Here is a 21,502-nt window from a genome sequence, read left to right on the forward strand (position 1 = left end):
CCATTTTGGTTCATTTGGGTGCAGCCCTGGCTGGGCTCTGGTGCTGCCCAAGGTGGATCCATGGAGGAGATCCTTTAATAAATCCCTGATTTATTCTTTAGCTCTGCCCAGCCTCTGCTCTAGGTCAGGTTCTCAAGGCATCAGTTCACCTTGGAGTTGTTGGACTCAATGTCCTTAAAGACCTTTTCCAACCATTCCATGATTCTGTGTGAGATTTCCTTGCTTTGGGCACACCATGGCTCCTTTCCCTGGACCGTGGCAGAGCTGGGAAGCTGAGGTTGTGTTCCTGCAGCTTCCTCTTCCCTGAAATCTCCTCTTTTCCTCCCACAGAGCGACGGCAGCCAGGATCCAGGGGGATTCCTTTGCCAGGCTTGCACCCAGATGTTCTTCGGCTCCCTGACTCCCCTCACCTCCTTCCCAACAATCCAGTAGGAGCCCATCCAGCTCTAACAAAGCCCTCCAGCTTCCCAGAGCTATCCTGGATGTGGCACAAATCCTCTTGGCACATCCCAGCTCCAAAATCGGGTGGATGTTGGAACAGGATTTCAGCCCAGCTCCAAAATCAGATGAATGCTGGAGCAGGATTTCAGCCCAGATCCAAATTCCAGGCAGATGTTGGAGCAGGATGTTCCCAGCTCCAAATTCCAGGTGAATGTTGGAACAGGATTTCAGCCCAGCTCCAAATTCCAGGTGAATGTTGGAACAGGATGTTCCCAGCTCCAAATTCCAGGCAGATGTTGGAGCAGGATTTCAGCCCAGCTCCAAATTCCAGGATGTTCCCAGCTCCAGAGGAACTTCCAGGCTCCCTGGTGATGATGTGATGCCTTTCCCCTAGCTCTGCCTCATCTTCCAGGAGCTGGGAGTGGGATATCCAGAGGAATCTGCACTTTAGGAATGGATCAGACAGAACAGGGTTAATTTTGGAACATTCCCTCTCTTCCCCCTGTCACCAGGGGGGATATTCCTGAATATTTCATCATTCCTGGAAATCCCTCTGATCCACTGGAAAAAGAGGAAACACAACGCTGGAAAGTATCCAAAGAAAATTTATTTCTTGTAAATGAACTGTTCCTGTCCAGCCGTGGGAGGAAATCATGACTCTCTCCCAGTGAATTGATTTTCTATCCTTGCAGCTGAGGGGTTTCCTTGGATTCTTCCCCTTCTCCCTGCAGCCAACCAGGAAGGAAGAAATAAGGTAGCGGCAGAAAAATTCCTTTGGATTGATTCCAGCCAAACTCAGGGACAAACTGGAGAGGGATTTCCAATCCTAAAATTAAATGCATAGCCAAAGAAAGCCTTAACACTTCCTTTATGTCTCTTCCCTGCCCTTAAATACCCTTCATTTCCCAGGAATGCCCAGGTGGATCACGCTCTCAGTGCGCTGTGCCACAATTCCAGAGGCTGTGCCATGGGAAATCAAAACTGAAAGTGGTTTTAGGAATCTGCCCTTGGACACGGGCTGGAGCTGTGGGCTGTGCCTGCTGTAGGAATCTCAGACATCCTGGTTTTTTCCATTCATGGAGCTGCTTCCCTCCCTCTCCTTTCAATACCAAAGGCGATCCGGGAATGCATTCCCATGGTGGGCAGGAATTCCCTCAAGCCCTTGGATCTGGATGGAAGCACAAAGCCTGGAGTGGGCATTGGGTCAGGCACCTCCAGTGCTCCCATCCAGCCTCTCCTGCTTCCCGAGCATCCCAAATTCCTTGGGAGCAGGGATGTGCCCAGTGCTGTGCCTGTCACGCATCCCGGGATCAGAGGCACAAACAGGGCAAGAACAGGAAGGAAAAACCGTGGAATTTCAGCTGTTGGATCCCTCCTGCTTCCCAAGCTTTTTGAGGATGGGAATGAACCCTTCACTTGCGTGGTGTCCGATGAGAATGTCCTTGGTGCTGTGGGGATGGATTCATCCCAATCCAGTCCTTCCCAGCTGAGACATCCAGTTAAAGAATCCACTGCTCTGTTATTTTCTATATAAAATATATTTATTTATACATAAAAATAAATAGCTACCTTTTCCAGAGTGTAAGCAAACAAGTGGATAAAACCTGGATAAGAAAACAGGTGGATAAAACCTGGATAAGGAAACTCAAGTGGCTAAAAACTGCTGATGGATAAAGGAAAAACACACAAAGGAAAATATTCCCTGAATTGTGTTATTTGGTCCTTGGTGAGACTGCTCCAGCTTGGGTTCCCCGTGAGCCGCTGGGGATCGGGATCCAGAGCCGGGATCGGTGCTGGAAGTGCTTCCAAAGGATCCCTGAGCTGTGTGTGGGGTGGGATGCTCCCAACACCTTTGGCTCTGGCCCAGTGGCTGGAAGAGAGCAGGAAAGGGATGAGGATGTGGGAAATTGGATCCCTCTCCGTCCATTTTCTGGGATTTGGGACAAAGCTGGGAAAGGGATGAGGATGTGGGGAAATGCTTGGCTGGGTCCCTCTCCGTCCATTTTCTGGGATTTGGGACAAAGCCGGGAAAGGGATGAGGATGTGGGAAAATTGGGTCCCTCTCCGTCCATTTTCTGGGATTTGGGACAAAGCTGGGAAAGGGATGAGGATGTGGGGAAATTGGGTCCCTCTCCATCCATTTTCTGGGATTTGGGACAAAGCCGGGTAAGGGATGAGGATGTGGGAAATTGGATCCCTCTCCATCCATTTTCTGGGATTTGGGACAAAGCTGGGAAAGGGATGAGGATGTGGGGAAATGAGATCCCTCTCCGTCCATTTTCTGGGATTTGGGACAAAGCTGGGAAAGGGATGAGGATGTGGGAAATTGGATCCCTCTCCGTCCATTTTCTGGGATTTGAGACAAAGCTGGAAAAGGGATGAGGATGTGGGGAAATGAGATCCCTCTCCGTCCATTTTCTGGGATTTGGGACAAAGCCGGGAAAGGGATGAGGATGTGGGGAAATTGGGTCCCTCTCCGTCCATTTTCTGGGATTTGAGACAAAGCTGGGAAAGGGATGAGGATGTGGGGAAATTGGTGCCCTCTCCGTCCATTTTCTGGGATTTGGGACAAAGCCGGGTAAGGGATGAGGATGTGGGAAATTGGATCCCTCTCCGTCCATTTTCTGGGATTTGGGACAAAGCTGGGAAAGGGATGAGGATGTGGGGAAATGCTTGGCTGGGTCCCTCTCCGTCCATTTTCTGGGATTTGGGACAAAGCCAGGTAAGGGATGAGGATGTGGGGAAATGCTTGGCTGGGTCCCTCTCCGTCCATTTTCTGGGATTTGGGACAAAGCTGGGAAAGGGATGAGGATGTGGGGAAATGCTTGGCTGGGTCCCTCTCCATCCATTTTCTGGGAACAAAGCTGGGAAAGGGATGGGACAAGTATCCAGCTAAACCAACTCTATCCATGGAATATCCAGGGAATGGGAATTCCCTGGGGCAGGGCAGCTCAGCTTCATCCCAAACCCCATCCCAACATCCCAACCCTCTCCCTACCCACCGCCAGCATCCCCAGGACCAATTCCATCAAATCCCAGCTCCCAGTGCAAGACACCCACCCACCTTTGGGATCATCCATGGGAATCCTCCATGTTCAGGCTGGGAAGAGCAGCCATGCATCCCTGGCTGCTCCTCGGGGAAGCATCCAGAATTCCATCCGGCATCCCTCGGGATGGTGGGTGCGCCCAGTGTCCCCAGGGTGGGCGCTCAGCCCGTGGGGACAATGGCAGGAGGTGCCACCTCCTCATTCCCAGAAGGATGAGGCTCCATGGGAATGTCCCTCTCTGTCTCCATGTAGCCCTGCCTGGTGCGCCTGTGCAGGGAAGAGGAGCATCAGTGGCATTCCAAGGCTTTTCTTTGGAAAGCACAGAAGCTTTGGAAAACATTCCTGGGGTTTGGCACTTACTTCCTCCTCCTCCAGCAGCAGACAGCCACGATTCCAATGGCCAGCAGCACCAGGAGTCCTGAGGGATGGACACTCAGGGTGAGGAGCATCCACCAAATAGCCACCAAAATATCTCCATAAGGAGCCAAAATCACTCTGGGCACCATCACGAGGTGCCCATCCCACCCCCGGAGGAAGGGAATTGGGAATTATTCTTTCCAGGAGGAAATTTGGGTGCTAAATCCCTCCCCCACTCAGTGGCATTCCCATTGGCCATGGAATAAAGCTCCCACAGCCCCCAGAAGGGATTTGAAACTTAAAACAATTAAAATAAGCCCCTTATTCCCAAATAATTTTTTTTTTTTTCCCCAGCTTACCAACAGAAGAGGCCACGGACTGGATGGAAACTGGAAAAGAGGAAAGAAAAGAAATTTTGAGCCGGAGAGGTAGGAAAGGGATGGATGCTGGGAGGAACCTCACTGAAAGGGAGGTTGGAGAGAAGGAAGAATTCCATTGGGAAAGCAGAAGAGCCTTTGTGGGTGGTTTGTATTCCCTTGGGAATCAGCCCAACCTGGGGCATAATCCGTGGGCGGGATGGGCAGCGGGGTTGTCCCCTCTCCCAGCGTGGGTGTGTCCGGTGTTGGAATCATCTCCGGTGGCCTGGATCCGTCCGGTGACGGCCCATCAGGTGCTGACTGACTGGAAGCTGGAGAGGGGCTGGAATTCGGGCTGGCACCGGTGGCACCTGCTGGGAAAAGAGTGGGAAAGGTCGAAATTCCCAAAATCGAGAGGCGGCGCCGTTATTTCCGTGCCCTCCTCCAACAGCTACGGAAGGCTGGGATGTCACCCCATGGGGTGAATCTGATCCCAGCATGGGAATGTTTTGTGGTTTCCACACCCTGGGAGCTGTGGCAGCTCCAAAGCCAACCCCAATCCTGTTCCTCACCTCTCGGGGTTGTGCTCTCCGGACCGGGAGTTCCCCAGGAAAGAGCCGGATCTCCTTTGGGAAAACACAACAGGGAGACGCCATCAGCTGGGAAATGAACTCTCTTAAGTGGTTTGGAAAATTAGAGAGTCAAAATTATTTTATCCAGCGTTGAGGTCTGGGGGAAATTCCACAAATTCCAAAAAATGGATGTTCGTTGTCAAATTCTAACAATTTTTGCATTTTAGCAAAAAAACCAAATTACGTTGTCTGGCTTCAAGTTATTAATTACCATTCTGTCTTCTATTGATTAATAACTTGTCTCTTTTTAATTATCCTCCTCAATCCATATTTTCAGCCTTATTAATTATGTTTTCCCAGATTGGGCACCTCTGGTTTATGCAAAATCTCAGTGGTTTATAAATTCCACGTTCCTGGCGTTCCATCCTCAACAATAAATTCCTCCCCTGGGTCAGGGAACACTGAAGGATGCGAGGCCCTAAACTTTTGTTTTCCAACCCACGGATAACTCACGATCCATTAGGAATTCCACGGGTTAAACTCCCCCACGTAATTCTCCCGTTTCCGATTCTTTTGGAAGGAACCGAACGCGGCTGGCGCTCGCGTTTCTTCCCCCCCGTCCGGTTCCGGAGGCGTCGCGGATTCCCGCTGAGCACTCACGGATGCACTGGAGCGTGGGGTCGGTCCAGCGGGGCTCGGAGCCGTTCCAGAGGATGCACTGGATGAGGCTGGAGGTCCCGGCTTTCCGTTTGTATCCGGGGTTGCAGGAGTAGCGCAGGCGGGAATTGAGCTCCGCGCGTTCCCCAGCCTCGATGCGAGCGTTGGCCACGGCCTTGGGGCGGCTGCAGTGCGCTGGAATGGAGTTTGGGAAAAAAAAAACAAAAAAACATGGAATCACAACAGGGAGATCAGACAACCTCTGACTGTGCTGGGGAATTCCCCACTCCTCATCCCAAGCTGGGTTGAACGGGGCTTGGAGCAGCCTGGGGTAGTGGAAGGTGTCTCCGTCCCAATGAGGCGATCCCTAAATTCCATTCCAACCCAAACCTTTCCATGATTCTGTAAAATCCTGCTTAGGGCTGGACATAGGGATTCAGCCATCCTGCAGAAATAAAGGGACGCTGAGCCTGACACAGGGAATGGAGAAAGGGAAAATATTCCCAGCATTTTTGGGATCATTTGTAGCAGCTCCTCCAGAGGCTGGAGAAAGGGAAAACTCCACTTCTGGCATGTTTGTGGTCACTTGTAGCAGCTCCTCCAGCCAGCAAGCAGTTTTCATGGAATTCCATCCCCTTGCAGTGAGTGTCCCAGGCCAGACGTCCCAGCTGCCTCCAGCTGCTGAATTCCAGCTGCAGTCACTGCCCCCGTCCTTCTCCACCCATTTAAGCTGGACATGAAAAATTCCAGCTGCTGGCGAGTTCTCCAGCCACTTCCCAGGGGTTTTTCCCCTCTGGAAGGTGGCAGTTGAAATCCAAGTATCCCAGACAGGGGGACAACGATGGATTTGGAGTTGTGGCTTTGCTTTCCCCCAAACGAGTTCCCATTTCCCCTTTGGCCTCGGGAAGAGTTCGGTTCCATAGCAGGGTGATGGAATTTCCCATCTTTTCTGGTGCAAAGGGCAAAATCTCCTGGCTGCTCCAAAACTCTGCCAGCACCCGGATCCCTGGGGTGGTGTGGGAATGGCTTATCCGTGATCCTGGCTGCTGGAAGCTCCCGTATCCCAGTGGGAGCCAGCCCGGAGAGATGGAGAGGAGTACAATGGGAATAACACAAAATGCAGCTGGGATGGAGCCACAGATGGCCAGGATGGGATGGATGAGCAGGAGGGAATTACGGATATCTGGGATGGGATGGATGAGAAGGGAGTGATGGATATCTGGGATGGATGAGCAGGAGGGAATTACGGATATCTGGGATGGGATGGATGAGCAGGAGGGAGTGATGGATATCTGGGATGGATGAGCAGGAGGGAGTGATGGATATCTGGGATGGGATGGATGAGCAGGAGGGAGTGATGGATATCTGGGATGGGATGGACATCTGGGATGGATGAACAGGAGGGAGTGATGGACATCTGGGATGGATGAGCAGGAGGGAGTGATGGATATTTGGGATGGGATGGGATGGATGAGCAGAAGGGAGTGATGGATATCTGGGATGGATGAACAGGAGGGAGTGATGGATATCTGGGATGGGATGGATGAGCAGGAGGGAGTGATGGATATCTGGGATGGGATGGATATCTGGGATGGGATGGATGAGCAGGAGGGAGTGATGGATATCTGGGATGGGATGGATGAGCAGGAGGGAATGATGGATATCTGGGATGGGATGGAATGGATGAGCAGAAGGGAGTGATGGATATCTGGGATGGATGAACAGGAGGGAGTGATGGATATCTGGGATGGGATGGATGAGCAGGAGGGAGTGATGGACATCTGGGATGGGATGGATGAGCAGGAGGGAGTGATGGATATCTGGGATGGGATGGATATCTGGGATGGGATGGATGAGCAGGAGGGAGTGATGGATATCTGGGATGGGATGCACAGATGGGATGGATGCATGCAGGGTTGGAATGGGAAGTATGGCTAGGATGGATCAATGGGAAGTACAGGAATAGGATGGAATGATGATAACTGGGATGGGAAGCAGGAATAGGACGGAGCAATGGGTATGTGGGATGGGAAAGCAGGAATAGGATGGAATGATGGATATCCGGGATGGGAAGCATGGATAGGATGGAACGAGGCATGGCCAGGCTGGATGGATGAATTGATGCCTGCCGTGGATGGAACAATGTCCAGCTGGGATGGAGCAGTGTCCAGCCAGGAGGAACACACAGCTGGGCTGGGATCATTAGGGAATGGAGATGGAAGAACAGTGGGAATGGGAATGGGAATGGGAATGGGAATGGGAATGGGAATGGGAATGGGAATGGGAATGGGAATGGCATGGCAGTGAGGACAGAAGCATACAGGGATGGGAACGTGCCGGTGACAAGGACAGCGGGCACCAGGGACAGGAGTGTGATGGCAGCAGGGATGGGAATGGAAATAGTGGGAATGGGAGCACAGTGGGGAATTGGAAACCGTGGGGATGGGAACAGGATGGGAGTAGGATGGATGGGAAGGGGACTGGCACAGCAGCAGTGGGGACAGGAACACAGCGTGCTCCCACAGCACCCAAAACATCCAGAGGTAAAAATCTCCAGCCCCAAAAACCTCCTGCCCCAATTTGTGGTGTTATCCCCAGAACTTCCCAGAGGGAATCTGTTCCATTTCAGTGCCAGGGTGGATCCAGATGTGATCCTGGCCAGTGTGGCCGGAGGACATGAGTGACGTGGGGACACGCGTGTGCTGAGCACAGCGGCTGTTGGTCTTCTTTCAACATGTGGGTGAACATTCCTGGAATCGGCAGCTCTTGGAACCAGGATTCAAGGAAATCCCCCCTGCCTGGGGGATGTTGAAGTGTCACAACTCACCAGACCTGGCACTGTGCCTTTAGTCACAGAGAAACCCTCCCAGTTTCTCACTGACTAATCAGAATGGTGCCAATTCCCAAATCCCAGTGCCTCCGAAAGGAGCGCAGCAAGAAATCCAGCTGGAAACACCAAAAATACCCAGGAAAAACAGGGATCTGCAAGCTCTGTTTATGTCTCCCAGCTTTTAAACCAGCTCTCCTTATCTTTTTTTTTTTTTTTCCAGTTGCTTGGAATCTTCTCTTCCAAAAAATGCCCAAGTTGTTCCAACAAGATCCCAGCAGCGCCACACTCCAGGATCACCATCCATGGATGAGACCAAGCACATCCCAAGAGGGAAAAGGGGAGGAATCAGCTGGAGATGCAGGATTTAGGCTTTAATTCCTCAGAAGTGAGTTGGAATTTCCCATGGATGGATCATCCCAGGTGCTCAAAGACTCATCCCAAAGGAGCTGCGGTGCCGGGAGCCGACCGTGCCAGGAAAACACCTCCAGCTGCCTGATTTCCATCTGGATCCTGCTGGGATAAAGTATCCAGCTTGAAACGTGCCCGATATCCATGGATTTTGCATTTCCATGGATTTTTTTACTTCACTTTTCCTGGTCTTTCTCCACCAGCGACCTCCAACGACGGCAGCTGGGGAGGATGAGCTCATCCCGACACGTTGGGAAGCAGAACAACAGCCAGGATGTCATCCCATGTCCAAGTACAGCTTCCCAAGGGTGAACAACCACAGCTGGGAAAATCCACACCCGGAAAAACTTGTCTGTTCTCCTTAAAAAAAATTATCAGGAAAAGGCCCAGAGACGTGGGAGTTTTTCTGCTCAAAATTTAAAAGCCATGAGCCAAAAAAAAAGAGGAGAAAAGAGGAATTTCACAAATCTGGATGCAAGAAAAATTGATGAGAGATGCCAAAATCACGTACATAAATAAAACTTTCACATTTTAACTCAAAAGTATTTCCAGTTGAGCAGGAGAGGACAGGATGCCCAGTGGGAACATCGTGGGATACAGCAGCACATCCCAAATTACCCATCACATGAACTAAAAGAAATAAATATTATTCATTTTCTCTAACACCCCCTAAACCCACAGGTTTTGCCCCAAACAAGGATCTGGTGGCAGCACTGCTGCCTGGAATGTTGTCTGGATGTCTGGGCTCAGTGGTCAGTGAGGAATTTTGAGGTGTCTTAGGGGCTCTTCTGACTTTTATTACCCAAGACTTTTTACATTCCTGGCCATTCCCGTCATTCCGTTATAAACAGGGATAAATTCATTTCCCAGGACTTCGGGAGCACACGGGAGCTTGGAGAAGAGTGAGCACTGAAGCCGTGCCAAAGGTTTGAATTTCCTTCCATCCTTACTTCACAGAACCCTTGGCAGCTGCCACATTATCAGCAAATTAAATATTGCCTAATTGTCTTGCTGCTTCCAGCAGCTCCCGGGGAGGATGAGCCAAGGCTGGAGCTGTGATGAGATTTTTCCCAAAGCTCCAAGAACAACAATGCTGGGGAATGGTCTGGAAAACCAGGAAAAGCTGAGGGAGCTGGGAAGGGGCTGAGCCTGGAGCCAAGGAGGCTCAGGGGGACCTTGTGGCTCTGCACAAGTCCCTGCCAGGAGGGGACAGCCGGGGGGTCGGGCTGTGCTCCAGGGAACAGGGACAGGAGCAGAGGGAACAGCCTCAGGGGGGATTTTAGGGAAAATTCCTTCCTGGAAAGGTTTGTCCAGTCCTGGCACAGGGGTGGAGTCCCCATCCCTGGAGGGATTTCAAAGCCCTGTGGATGTGGCACTTGGGGACACAGTCAGTGGTGGCCTTGGCGGTGCTTTGTCAATTCAGTGACTTTGAGGGTGTCTTTCAGCCGTCGTGATCCAGTGATTCCAGGATTTTGGATTTTAGCAGCAGCAAGACAATGATGTGACCTTCCAGGCTCAGCAGCCACGGACAACTCCCGGTGCCATGGAAAACAGAGCACACCCAGGCCGAAATCCCACAGTGAGGCAGCTGCCATGGGATCCTAAAAATCAGCCCCAGCCTCCCTGGACACCGTGAGGAGGTGCTGGGGGAGTGCCAGGAGCGAGGTGAGCACCCAGGGAACACGGGGCTGCAGCCTGGGCACCCCAGGGAGCAGCGTGGGCACCCCAGGGAGCAGCAAGGACACCTTGAGTGGGAGCTTGAGTACCCCAGGGATTACATGGGCACCCTAGGGAGCAGCCTGGGCACCCTAGGGAGCAGCCTGGGCACCCCAGGGAGCAGCCTGGGCACCCCAGGGATTGCATGGGCACCCCAGGGAGCAGCAAGGACACCTTGAGTGGGAGCTTGAGTACCCCAGGGAGCTGCCTGGGAATCCTGGGATGCAGAATAGACACCCCAGGGATGGCATGGGCACCCCAGAGAGCAGCCTGGGCACCCCAGGGAGCAGCCTGGGCACCCCAGGAATTGCATGGGCACCCTAGGGAGCAGCCTGGGCACCCCAGGGAGCAGCCTGGGCACCCCAGGGATTGCATGGGCACCCTAGGGAGCAGCCTGGGCACCCCAGGGAGCAGCCTGGGCAACCCAGGAATTGCATGGGCACCCCAGGGAGCAGCGTGAGCACCCTAGGGAGCAGCCTGGGCACCCCAGGGATTGCATGGGCACCCTAGGGAGCAGCCTGGGCACCCTAGGGAGCAGCCTGGGCACCCCAGGGAGCAGCCTGGGCACCCCAGGGATTGCATGGGCACCCTAGGGAGCAGCCTGGGCACCCCAGGGAGCAGCCTGGGCAACCCAGGGATGGCACGGGCACCCAAGTGGGGGCTCATAGGGTGAGTCCTCCAGGCAGCAGCGGGAAGCAGAGCGGGCATCGCGGCGAGCGGAGCGGAGGAAGCACCTTCGGGGTGGCACGGGCACCCCGGGGAGAGCGTGGGCACCTCAGCGGGAGCTGGGAAAGGCCCGGGAGCGGCGCGATTCCCTCGGGAAGCCGAGCAGGCTCACCCGGGAGTGGAGCGGGCATCCCGGGGGTACCGCGGGCATCGCGGGGAGCGGAGCGAGCGCCTTGGGCACGGAATGTGCAGCCCGGGGAGGTGCGGGCACCCCGGGGAGGTGAGGGTACCCCGGGGAGGGTGCGGGTACCACAGTGAGGTGCGGGCACCCCGGGGAGGTGAGGGTACCCCGGGGAGGGTGCGGGCACCCCGGGGAGGGTGCGGGTACCCCGGTGAGGTGCGGGCACCCCGGGGAGGGTACGGACACCCCGGGGAGGGTGTGGGTACCCCGGTGAGGGTGCGGGCACCTCGGGGAGGTGAGGGTACCCCGGGGAGGGTGCGGGCACCCCGGTGAGGGTGCGGGCACCCCGGTGAGGGTGCGGGCACCTCGGGGAGGGTGCGGACACCCCGGGGAGGGTGCGGGTACCACAGTGAGGTGCGGGCACCCCGGTGAGGTGAGGGTACCCCAGGGAGGGTGCGGGCACCCCGGCGAGGGTGCAGACACCCCGGGGAGGGTGCGGGCACCCCGGTGAGGGTGCGGGTTCCCCGGGGAGGGTCCGGACACCCCGGGGAGGTGCGGGCACCCCGGGGAGGTGTGGGCACCCCGGGGAGGGTCCGGACACCCCGGGGAGGGTGCGGGTACCACAGTGAGGTGCGGGCACCTCGGGGAGGGTACGGACACCCCGGTGAGGGTGCGGGTTCCCCGGGGAGGGTCCGGACACCCCGGTGAGGGTGCGGGTTCCCCGGGGAGGGTACGGGCACCTCGGGGAGGGTACGGACACCCCGGTGAGCTGCGGACACCCCGGGGAGGGTCCGGACACCCCGGGGCGGGTCCGGACACCCCGGGAAGGGTCCGGACACCCCGGGGCGGGTCCGGACACCCCGGGCTGGGCTCGGCCAAGCCGGCCGGGAGCCCGGGGCAGCCCCGCCGCCCTTACCGGTGTCGGCGGCGGCGCGGAGCAGCAGGAGAGCGGCGGTCCCGCAGAGCAGCTGCAGCAGCGGCGGTGCCATGGCACCGGCCCGGGCCAGCTCCGCCGGGAGCTCCGCGGCGCTTCCCTCGCTTCCCCGCCGCCGACGCCGTCCCGGTGGTGGCCCGAACGGTTTCGCTTTCGCTTTGGAGCCGGAGCCACCGGCTGGGACGCACCGCCCTGCCGGGAATGGCAGGGAGGGGATGCGGTGGCCGGGAGGGGCGAGCGGGGGTGGCAGTGCCCGGGGGTGGGATTCGGTACCCGGGGGGAATTTGGGTGCCCGGAAAGGGATGGAATACAGGGATGCAGTCAGCATCCAGCGCGTGCGAGATGCTCCCCGGAGGAAGAGGATGAAATATTTGGGTTCGGGGAGTGCAGTATGGGATGGGGAAAGGGGAATGGGATACCCGCGGAGAAAGCGGTGCCTGGGGGGGTGCGGAGATTTGGGGTTCTCGTGGGATGCGGCACCTTGGGAAGGGATGCGATCCCGGCAGGAGATGAGGCTGCGCTGCCTGCCCGGGCAAATTCGAGGGAATCGCGGTGTCCTGGGGGGATGCAGCTCCTCCCTCCTGTGCCCGCCCGTGGGTCTGGCGGGGTTCCATGAATTCCAGTGCTGAAATCCGGAAAATTCAAAATTTCAAAAATTGAAAACGAGCCTTTGCTCCAGCCCTGGGAGTTCTGCAGAGCTCCTGCGGTCAGTCTCCATCCCACGGCATTTGTAAAACTCGGATCCCACAGATTCTCCTCACAACAAATCCTCCCCAGCTCTGGCCTTTGTTTATTCTCACATGGGTTTTTTATTTTTCTGTTTTGTCAATGTCTGGGAAAAGCAAAACAAAGGGTAACTTCTATACCATTTCACAGGGGAATAAAATCTCCCTCTGCCATTCAATGAAAGAGAATTAACCTCAATTAACCTCCCTGAAGCAGAAGAGAGGCAGCACCCGTGACCTGAGGCCCTGGAGAAGCTTCCAAACTGGAATGGCAGCACTGGGATTGTGGGGGTGGAGTTGGGATGGAAGTGTGTGATAGCACAGGGTGGGAAACTCAGAATTTCAGGGTTTAGAATACAGGAATAAATATAAAACAAAATGGAGATTTTAGGGCAGAGGCTGGTTCTTCTTCACCTTCTTCTCCATGGGTTTGGGTGGCTTTGTGTAATTGGATTAAAAAAGTCCCCATTGCAGGCCACAGATAGTTAAGTCATTAAATTAAAAGTAGAAATAATTTAAGTATCATTTCTTAATTCAACAGTTCATCCTTAAAAAAACCTTCTAAAGAAAGAGCTACAACTCAATTTTTTAGTTTATTAGCATGAAATACTATAAAACTCAAGAAATACCATCTCACACATTTAACCCTTACCAAAAAAAAATTGAATATTAAGATGCTGAAGAAAGAAGAAACCAAGAATCCACATAGTTGAATTCTAGCTGGGGACTATCCACAGTGCTTGTGGCTGTACTCTGGATGGGCTGGGTGAGAGTTATAAAAATCAGTTTATACCACAGGGTGAGAGTGATAAAAAACAATCAGCAGGGCAGGGTTCGCAGCAGTTTGTGCGAGAGCTGAGCGTGATCATCTCACCTTGTGGTAAAGAAAACTCGGTCTGGGAAGACTTTGCCTTTCTCCTCAAGAATTCCTTCAAAAGGTGTAAAAAATCCAACGGTGTCTGAAATTTCCAGGTGAGGGTTTTGGTGCTGCTGCTGCTGCAAATGAGCTCTGCAGCTGCTAATGTGGCAAGGAAAACTGGGTGAGAGTTTTCACTGGTCAGATTGGAGGGCTGTGATCCCACATTTTTACATCTTTCCGTGAAAATCCTTGAGCTTTTCCATGAAAAATCAGAGCTAGGGAATGAGTGGCTGTTGAGGGATGCACTCGGTGCTGGTCAGGCTCTGGGGGGTGACAAGGGGACCTGAGCTGGCACTGACAGGGACACTCGGAGCCGTGGCAGGAGCTGAGGAATCCAGAATTTTCCATTGCCTCCTGAGAGGCACCAGCTCGAGCTGTTGGTTTATTATTTAATTCTTGTGCTGAGATGAAATTATTTTCAGGGTTGAGACCCTCCCTGAGGCGCCGCCATGGGAAGCCTGCAGTGAGTGGTCTGACCCCGTGGGAAGGAATTCCCAGCTCAGGAATTGTGAGTTCTGGAGCAGCTCCGGGGTGCTCACACAGGGAATTTTCCCTGGCAGGTTGATTTGTAGGATCATCCCACCGAGCCTTGCCAGGTCCCTGTCTCAGGGGTGCACTCCCATCCTTCCCATCCAGGACAAGGATGTGATCCTAAAGCATCCCACCCTTGGGTGCAGGGAGAGCACCAAGGGCTGGCCACAGCGTCTGGATTTCCAGAGGAATTCACCACGCCACATCCAAGCTCACGCTTTAGGGGTTGTCTCTTTTCGAGTGCTTTGAAGGTCTGAGGAGCAATTTTTGGGCCGGGTTATCACCGCTGTCTCGTCGCTGCCACCGTCAGTGGTATTGGCAAAACCAGGTTTTAATGTCAATTTTGTAGAATGATGGAAAAGTTTGGGTGGGAAGGGATCTTAAAATAATCTTTTGCCACCATGGCAGGACACCTCCCACTGTCCCAGGCTGCTCCAGCCCCAGTGTCCAGCCTGGCCTTGGACATTGCAGGGATCCAGGGGCAGCCCCAGCTGCTCTGGCAATCCCAGCCCAGCCAGGAATTCCTAATTTCCTAATTCCCAAGATCCCATCCATGGCTGCCCTCTGGCAGTGGGAGCAATTCCCTGTGTCTTTGTTCTCCAGGTGCTCACCTGGAGAAGGGAAGGATCCAGGGAGAGCTTCCAGCACATTCCAGGGCCTGAAGGGGCTCCAGGAGAGCTGCAGAGGGACTGGGGACAAGGATGGAGGGACAGGACACAGGGAATGGCTCCCACTGCCAGAGGGCAGCCAGGGATGGGAGATTGGGAATGAGGAATTCCTGGCTGGGCTGGGATTGCCAGAGCAGCTGGGGCTGCCCCTGGATCCCTGCAATGTCCCAGGAAGGACTGGAGCACCCTGAGATCATGGCAGGTGTTCCTGGAATGAGCTTTGAGGTCCCTTCCCACCCAAACTGGTCCAGGATTCTGGGATTTGGGACACTCAGGATCCATCCCAAGGGATTTTTATGGAAAATGGGGATAGAAAAGAAAGGAAAAGGGAAAGGAGACCCTTCATGGCTTCCTGGGATTCCAAGTGAAGCCCTTGGGTCCATGAATTTCTTGGAGAGGAGATGGATCCAATGTCAGGCTGGGAGAGCTGGGAATGTTCCCCTGGAGAAGGGAAGGATCCAGGGAGAGCTTCCAGCACATTCCAGGGGCTCCAGGAGAGCTGCAGAGGGACTGGGGACAAGGATGGAGGGACAGGACCCAGGGAATGGCTCCCACTGCCAGAGGGCAGCCATGGATGGGATTTGGGAATGAGGAATTCCTGGCTGGGCTGGGATTGCCAGAGCAGCTGGGGCTGCCCTGGGTCCCTGGAATGTCCAAGGAAATGTTGGACACTGGGGCTGGAGCAGCCTGGGACAGTGGGAGGTGTCCCTGCCATGGATGGGGTGGCACTGGGTGATCCTTAAGATCCTTTCCAAGTCCTTCTATGATTCCATGATTTCCCATAAGTAATCAGGAAGTTTCCACCCAAGCTGGGAATTCCTGGAGGTTTTCTTTTCAAAGCTCTGCTAACAATGGTACTTTTCCACTTGGGATGATTCCAGGCTGTGATATTCCAAAGCCTTCAGGAAATAAGGGATTATCTCTCGTTCCTCGCCTTGCTCAGGCAACTGGGGCGCTTGACAGGGACAATTCTCCAACCTTTTCCATGCACAAGTCCCTGGTGTGGTCAAGGGACACTTCACCATCCAGGTGGGAATTCCTGAGGCCCCCCAGCAGCTCCAAGGAAGGGGAAGCTGGGGGGATGCAGCACCACAAGTGGAAGTGGTTGAGGAATTCCAGGTTTCTCCATGGATGTGGCTCGTGGAAGGGGTTGTGTTGTTGGATGTGATTCTTGAACTGGAGATTTTTGGGTAAAAAAAAGCTGGATTTTAGGTCAGGACTAGAAATTAGTCCAGTGTCCAAAGGGAGACAAACACCCATCCTGGATGGATCCATCTCCTTCCAGGGCAAAAATATTCCTTTTCCTTCATTTTCCAGAAAGAGAAACCAAAACCCTGCCTCAAGGAGCAGAATGGGCCAAACTCCAACTTTTGTTTTCCTGTGAGGATTTCAGCAGGATTTAATTTCTTATCAGCTCTCACAGGTTCTTGCACAGAGCGCACAAAACGTGCTCAGGCCGTGAGTTCGTCTTCTCAGAAGTATTTGTGATTCATCCCTGATAATTCCATGTGCTCGGGGAAAACGATCCCAAAAAATAGTTTGTAAAGCTCAGGTTGGCAGCCTGGGATGGTTTCCCATCAGGTTCATTACTTCCATTTTAATTACCTACTATTAATGCAGCAAGAAGCAGTTGCTGGGCCTGGATTCTGTCCCAAAGCAGCGCTGCGCGTTGTGCTTGGAGGCACCTGGAAAAGTCAAAATATTGCCTTGGTCTCTCTGTCGAGGCAGGATGGGAATGAGAAGACTCTGACCAGAAGGCTGCTGAGAGTAAAACTCCGATTTATTCAAAATACACTGCTCTTTATACAAAGCTTTGTGAGGACCAACTCCATTGGTCCTGAAGTGAAAACAACCCAAAGCATTGGTGCAAAGTGCTTGACGCACAGTGATAGAAATTCACTATAAACAATGTGAAAAACAAGAGAAATAAAGAATTATTTGCATTCTTTCCCAGCACTTTCCCAGGTTTCTGCCTGGCTAGAAACTCTGTTTCTTCCTTTGAATCTGAGCCCCACACCTTGGAAATGAAGAGGGATGGAGAAAGGAAAAAAATCCTATGGTAACATTTTGTGTTATGGGAATTATGAATTTTTTTTTTTTTTTTTTATGAGAGGAGGAGGACAAGGAGGAGAAGGAGGAGGAGGAGAAGGAGAAGGAGAAAGGAGGAGGAGAAGGAGAAGGAGAAGGAGAAGGAGAAGGAGAAGGAGAAGGAGAAAAAGGAGAGATGGAGGAATAGGAAATGGAGAAGGAGAGAAGGAGGAGGAGGAGAAGGAGAAGGAGAAGAGAAGGAGAAGAGAAGGAGAAAAAGGAGAGAAGGAGAAAAAGGAGAGAAGGAGGAGGAGGAGGAAATGGAGAAGGAAAAGGAGAGAAGGAGGAGGAGGAGGAAATTGAGAAGGAGAGGGAGAAGGAGAAGGAGAGAAGGAGGAGGAGAAGGAGAAAAGGAGGAGAAGGAGAAGAAGAAGGAGAGGAGAAGGAGAAGGAGAAAAAGGAGAGGAGGAGGAGGAGAAGGGGAAAGAGAAGGAGAGAAGGAGAAGGAGAAGGAGAGGAGGAGGAGGAGAAGGGGAAAGAGAAGGAGAGAAGGAGAAGGAGAAAAAGGAGAGGAGGAGGAGGAGAAGGGGAAAGAGAAGGAGAAGGAGAAAAAGGAGAGGAGGAGGAGGAGAAGGGGAAAGAGAAGGAGAGAAGGAGGAGGAGGAGAAGGAGGAGAAGAAGGAGAAGGAGGAGGAGGAGAAGGAGGAGGAGGAGGAGGAGGAGGAGAAGGAGAAAGAAAAGGAGAAGGAGAGAAGGAGAAGGAGAAGAAGGAGAAGGAGAAGAAGGAGGAGAAGGGGAAGGAGGAGAAGGAGGAGATCCAATGCTAAGCATTGCCATCAACGTCACGCACTCATAAAAGCTAAAACACACCGCATGTAACACTTGCTACGGTTTTACCACCAAAATTTTCCTTTTTTGGCTGGAATTTGTCAGAATCGGTAAAAACGAGGTGGTGGGAAGGAGCCACTGCTGCATTTATGGCCTCGGCCTGGAGCGACTCCAACCTTTCCAGAACTTTCCAAGGGAAATGTGTCCCTGCTGGGGTGGCAGAAGCGTGACCCCACAGCTGAGGAAGCCAGAGGAGCTGTGGCCACCTCGGGGGATCTCCGGCGGGATTTTTTGGAACTTCAGCTCCTTTTCGGTGCGAGGGGAAAGCCAGCTGTGAAACCACGCCGGGGGATTTTGGCCACGGGGTCGCTCGAGGTCTCGGCATCTGGTTTGGGGACTTCCAGTTCTCAGATGTTTTTGAGAATCAGCTTTTTCCCAAAGAGAATGAGCAGATTTTGGTCCCGAGCTTTTATTTGAGCCAATTCAATTATTCGAGGACGGAAGAGCACTGAGCCAAACGTGAGGTTGTGAAAATTGCAATTAAATTATTCGAGGACGGAAGAGCACTGAGCCAAACGTGAGGTTGTGAAAATTGCAATTAAATTATTCGAGGACGGAAGAGCACTGAGCCAAACGTGAGGTTGTGAAAATTGCAATTCAATTATTCGAGGATGGAAGAGCACTGAGCCAAACGTGAGGTTGTGAAAATTGCAATTCAATTATTCGAGGATGGAAGAGCACTGAGCCAAACGTGAGGTTGTGAAAATTGCAATTCAATTATTCGAGGATGGAAGAGCACTGAGCCAAACGTGAGGTTGTGAAAATTGCGATTCAATTATTCGAGGATGGAAGAGCACTGAGCTAAACGTGAGGTTGTGAAAATTGCGATTAAATTATTCGAGGATGGAAGAGCACTGAGCTAAACGTGAGGTTGTGAAAATTCCAGCTGGAGGTTTGGACACGTCCCCTTTTCCCTGCAAATAACATTCCCAGAGGGATTCTCCTGAAAAAAAAAAAAAAAAGTGAATTTGGACCTTTTTGCATTCTCTGAGGGCGAGAAGGAAGAGGGAAGATTTTCCACCCTCACTTTCTAGGAATAAATAAATGTCCATCACGTGGGATTTGGTTCCTTTTCCCCTTTCTAGAATTAATTCCAGTCAGCTGGGGAAACCCTTTTAAATTTTATTTTTCCTTTTGAAAGTTTACTTTCACAGTGAAAGTTTATCTTTCCTTTTTAAAGCTTATCTTTAAAGTCAGCAATAATCAAATTCCACTTGGCTCTGCTGTGAGTTATGATAGGCTGGGGGTCTTGAATCTGTGCTAAATCACTGGGAAAACTTGGAAATAAAATCCAAATATTCCCCTTGGAATTAAAGCTGCGCTGTTCTCACCTCGACCTCTACAAGCGCTTGAAGTTGTTCCGGAGGGAGAAAAACTGTAGGAAAAACTTGTTTGTGGGATTTGCTTTGAGATTTGGTTTGGGAGCAGTTCCTGTGCCGGCAGGTGGCTGAGATGAGGAAAATCCAAGTGGAAAATGCAGAGTTGGGAGGGTGGCAAAAAGAGCTTTGAGCTTCTGGAGGTGGGAGGAAATTTGGGGAAGAATCCCTGGCGGGGGTTTGATTTTCCCTCGTCGTCCTGGGGGGATAAATCCTGGGGTAAATGGCCTGCTCCTGCTGCCCAGCCGTGGAAAAGCCAATCCCGGAGGTTCCCGGGCTAAAAAAAAAGGTTGGGGGTCTAAAATTGGGGGTTTTGGTGGTTCTGTTGTGCCCCAGGTTTTTGGGGGGGTTGTAAAGTGTTGAGAAAGGAGAGAGTAATCTCAGCGGAGAGGCTAATGAAATGGGAAATATAATAATAATAAATAAAAATAATAAGTATTAAATTATAAATATTAAATAATATATAATAAATAATAAATAAAATTAAATAATAAAAAGTAAAATATAAAATAATATAAAGTAATAAAATTATTCTATTCTATTCTATTCCATTCTAATCATATAATATCATATCATATATCATATCACATTATATTATATAATATAACATGATATCATATTATGTTACATTACATTACATTGTATTACATTGTATTACATTGTATTACATTACATTACATTACATTATATCATATTATATCATCACATCATATCACATATTATATTATATCATATCACATTATATCTCATTATATCACATTATATCATCATATTATATTATATTATATTATATTATATTATATTACATTACATTACATTACATTACATTACATTATATTACATTATATATTATATCATATTATGTTATATTATATTACATTGTATTACATTACATTACATTATATATTATATCATATTATGTTATATTATATTACATTGTGTTACATTACATTACATTATATCACATTTTATCACATTACATAATATATTGCAATATGTAATATATCTAACGTTATACATAGTATATAATATATAACACATTTAATAAATAATACTATGTAATAAAATATAACTTATACTAAACAATATCATAAACACAACATTTAATATATTGCAATATAGAAAACGTTATATATTATAATAATGCGTGTAATAAGTGCTATATATAATATTTAATATAATATATAATACATCTCATTTGAACACCATCAAATCTCCTAGAATTTTAACATTTTAACCTCAAAAAACCCTTTAAAAGATCACTGACACTCTTCAAAAAAAAAAATACCAAACACAACATTATACTCCAAAAAACCTTTTTATTCTACTAAAAAAACCCTTATTATTATACTCCAAAAAAACCCTGTTTTTCCTCACACAAAACAACACCTCACCTTGGTTTTGTAATCTCAGCCACCTGCAGGAAGAGGAATAATTCCAAAATAAATTTATCAGAATATACCCATTTCTAACCTCGAAATGAGACCACTAAAAAGCATTTTAAGAACTTTTATTCCATTTTCAATCTCACATAAAAATTAATACGACTCTGTTAACTCTGTTAATTCGGTGTGAATTTGATGTGGATTCCGTGTGAATTTGATGGAAATTCAGTGTGAATTTGATGGAAATTCAGTGCAAAAATCAATGGAAATTCGGTGTGAATTTGAAGGAAATTCCATATGAATTCAATGGAAATTCCGTGTGAATTTGATGGAAATTCGGTGTGAATTTGATGTGAATTCCGTGTGAATTCGATGGAAATTCCGTGTGACTTTGATGGAAATTCCATGTGAATTCCATGGAAATTCGGTGTGAATTTGATGTGAATTCCGTGTGACTTTGATGGAAATTCCATGTGAATTCCATAGAAATTCGGTGGAAATTCGATGTGAATTCGATGTGAATTCAATGGAAATTCCTTGTAAACCCCACACGAGTCCCTGTTTCTCAGCCAGGAGCGCAGATAGTTTATATTTATTCATTTATTCATTTATTCATTAATTTCTCTCTCCGCCCGCCAGCGCAACCTCGCTCCCCTCACAAAATAACGACGCGGCTCCTTTAAGACGCGCCCTCGCTCTGGCCCCGCCCCTTCGGCGCGCGGGTGGAGGCGTGGTTTGGCTTGAGTTTGATTGACAGCGGGACTGTCCAATCAGGTGCCAGAGATCGGGGCGGGGCGGGGCTTCCGGCGGGGCAGCT

At 50.8% G+C, this 21,502-nt stretch overlaps 2 protein-coding genes across 6 annotated transcripts in view; one reads left to right on the forward strand and one right to left on the reverse strand.

Moving 5' to 3' along the window:
* FBH1 (F-box DNA helicase 1) overlaps positions 1 to 13,285 on the forward strand; it is a 46,075-nt gene extending 32,790 nt beyond the window's left edge. For 2 of the 3 annotated variants that reach the window (XM_085569483.1, XM_085569485.1), the window contains exons 22-26: positions 331 to 648; positions 4,200 to 4,273; positions 8,481 to 9,594; positions 10,114 to 10,333; positions 13,042 to 13,285. In XM_085569483.1, the coding sequence (XP_085425609.1) occupies positions 331 to 432 (102 nt within the window). In that variant the 3' untranslated portion in view covers positions 433 to 648; positions 4,200 to 4,273; positions 8,481 to 9,594; positions 10,114 to 10,333; positions 13,042 to 13,285. Of the gene's footprint in view, positions 1 to 330; positions 691 to 4,199; positions 10,334 to 13,041 lie in introns of all 3 variants that reach the window. The other variant, XM_085569482.1, reaches the window with a different exon arrangement.
* IL15RA (interleukin 15 receptor subunit alpha) lies at positions 684 to 13,046 on the reverse strand. Of its 3 annotated transcripts, none has more exons than XM_085569498.1 (8): positions 12,148 to 13,046; positions 5,434 to 5,625; positions 4,774 to 4,827; positions 4,399 to 4,572; positions 4,205 to 4,234; positions 3,849 to 3,906; positions 3,506 to 3,755; positions 684 to 2,311 (listed from the first exon to the last, which is right to left on the reverse strand). In XM_085569498.1, exons 1-7 carry the CDS (start codon positions 12,491 to 12,493, stop codon positions 3,650 to 3,652), a joined length of 960 nt encoding a protein of 319 aa, XP_085425624.1. In that variant the 5' UTR covers positions 12,494 to 13,046; the 3' UTR covers positions 684 to 2,311; positions 3,506 to 3,649. The 3 variants fall into 3 exon arrangements, with proteins under 3 accessions (XP_085425624.1, XP_085425622.1, XP_085425623.1); XM_085569496.1 differs by having other exon boundaries at positions 4,399 to 4,575; XM_085569497.1 differs by lacking the exon at positions 684 to 2,311 and having other exon boundaries at positions 3,202 to 3,755; positions 4,399 to 4,575.
* Positions 13,286 to 21,502: the final 8,217 nt, after the last annotated feature.

Source organism: Lonchura striata, chromosome 1A (genome assembly GCF_050655825.1).
Source record: "Lonchura striata isolate lonStrDom1 chromosome 1A, ASM5065582v1, whole genome shotgun sequence".
NCBI classification, from domain to species: domain Eukaryota; kingdom Metazoa; phylum Chordata; class Aves; order Passeriformes; family Estrildidae; genus Lonchura; species Lonchura striata.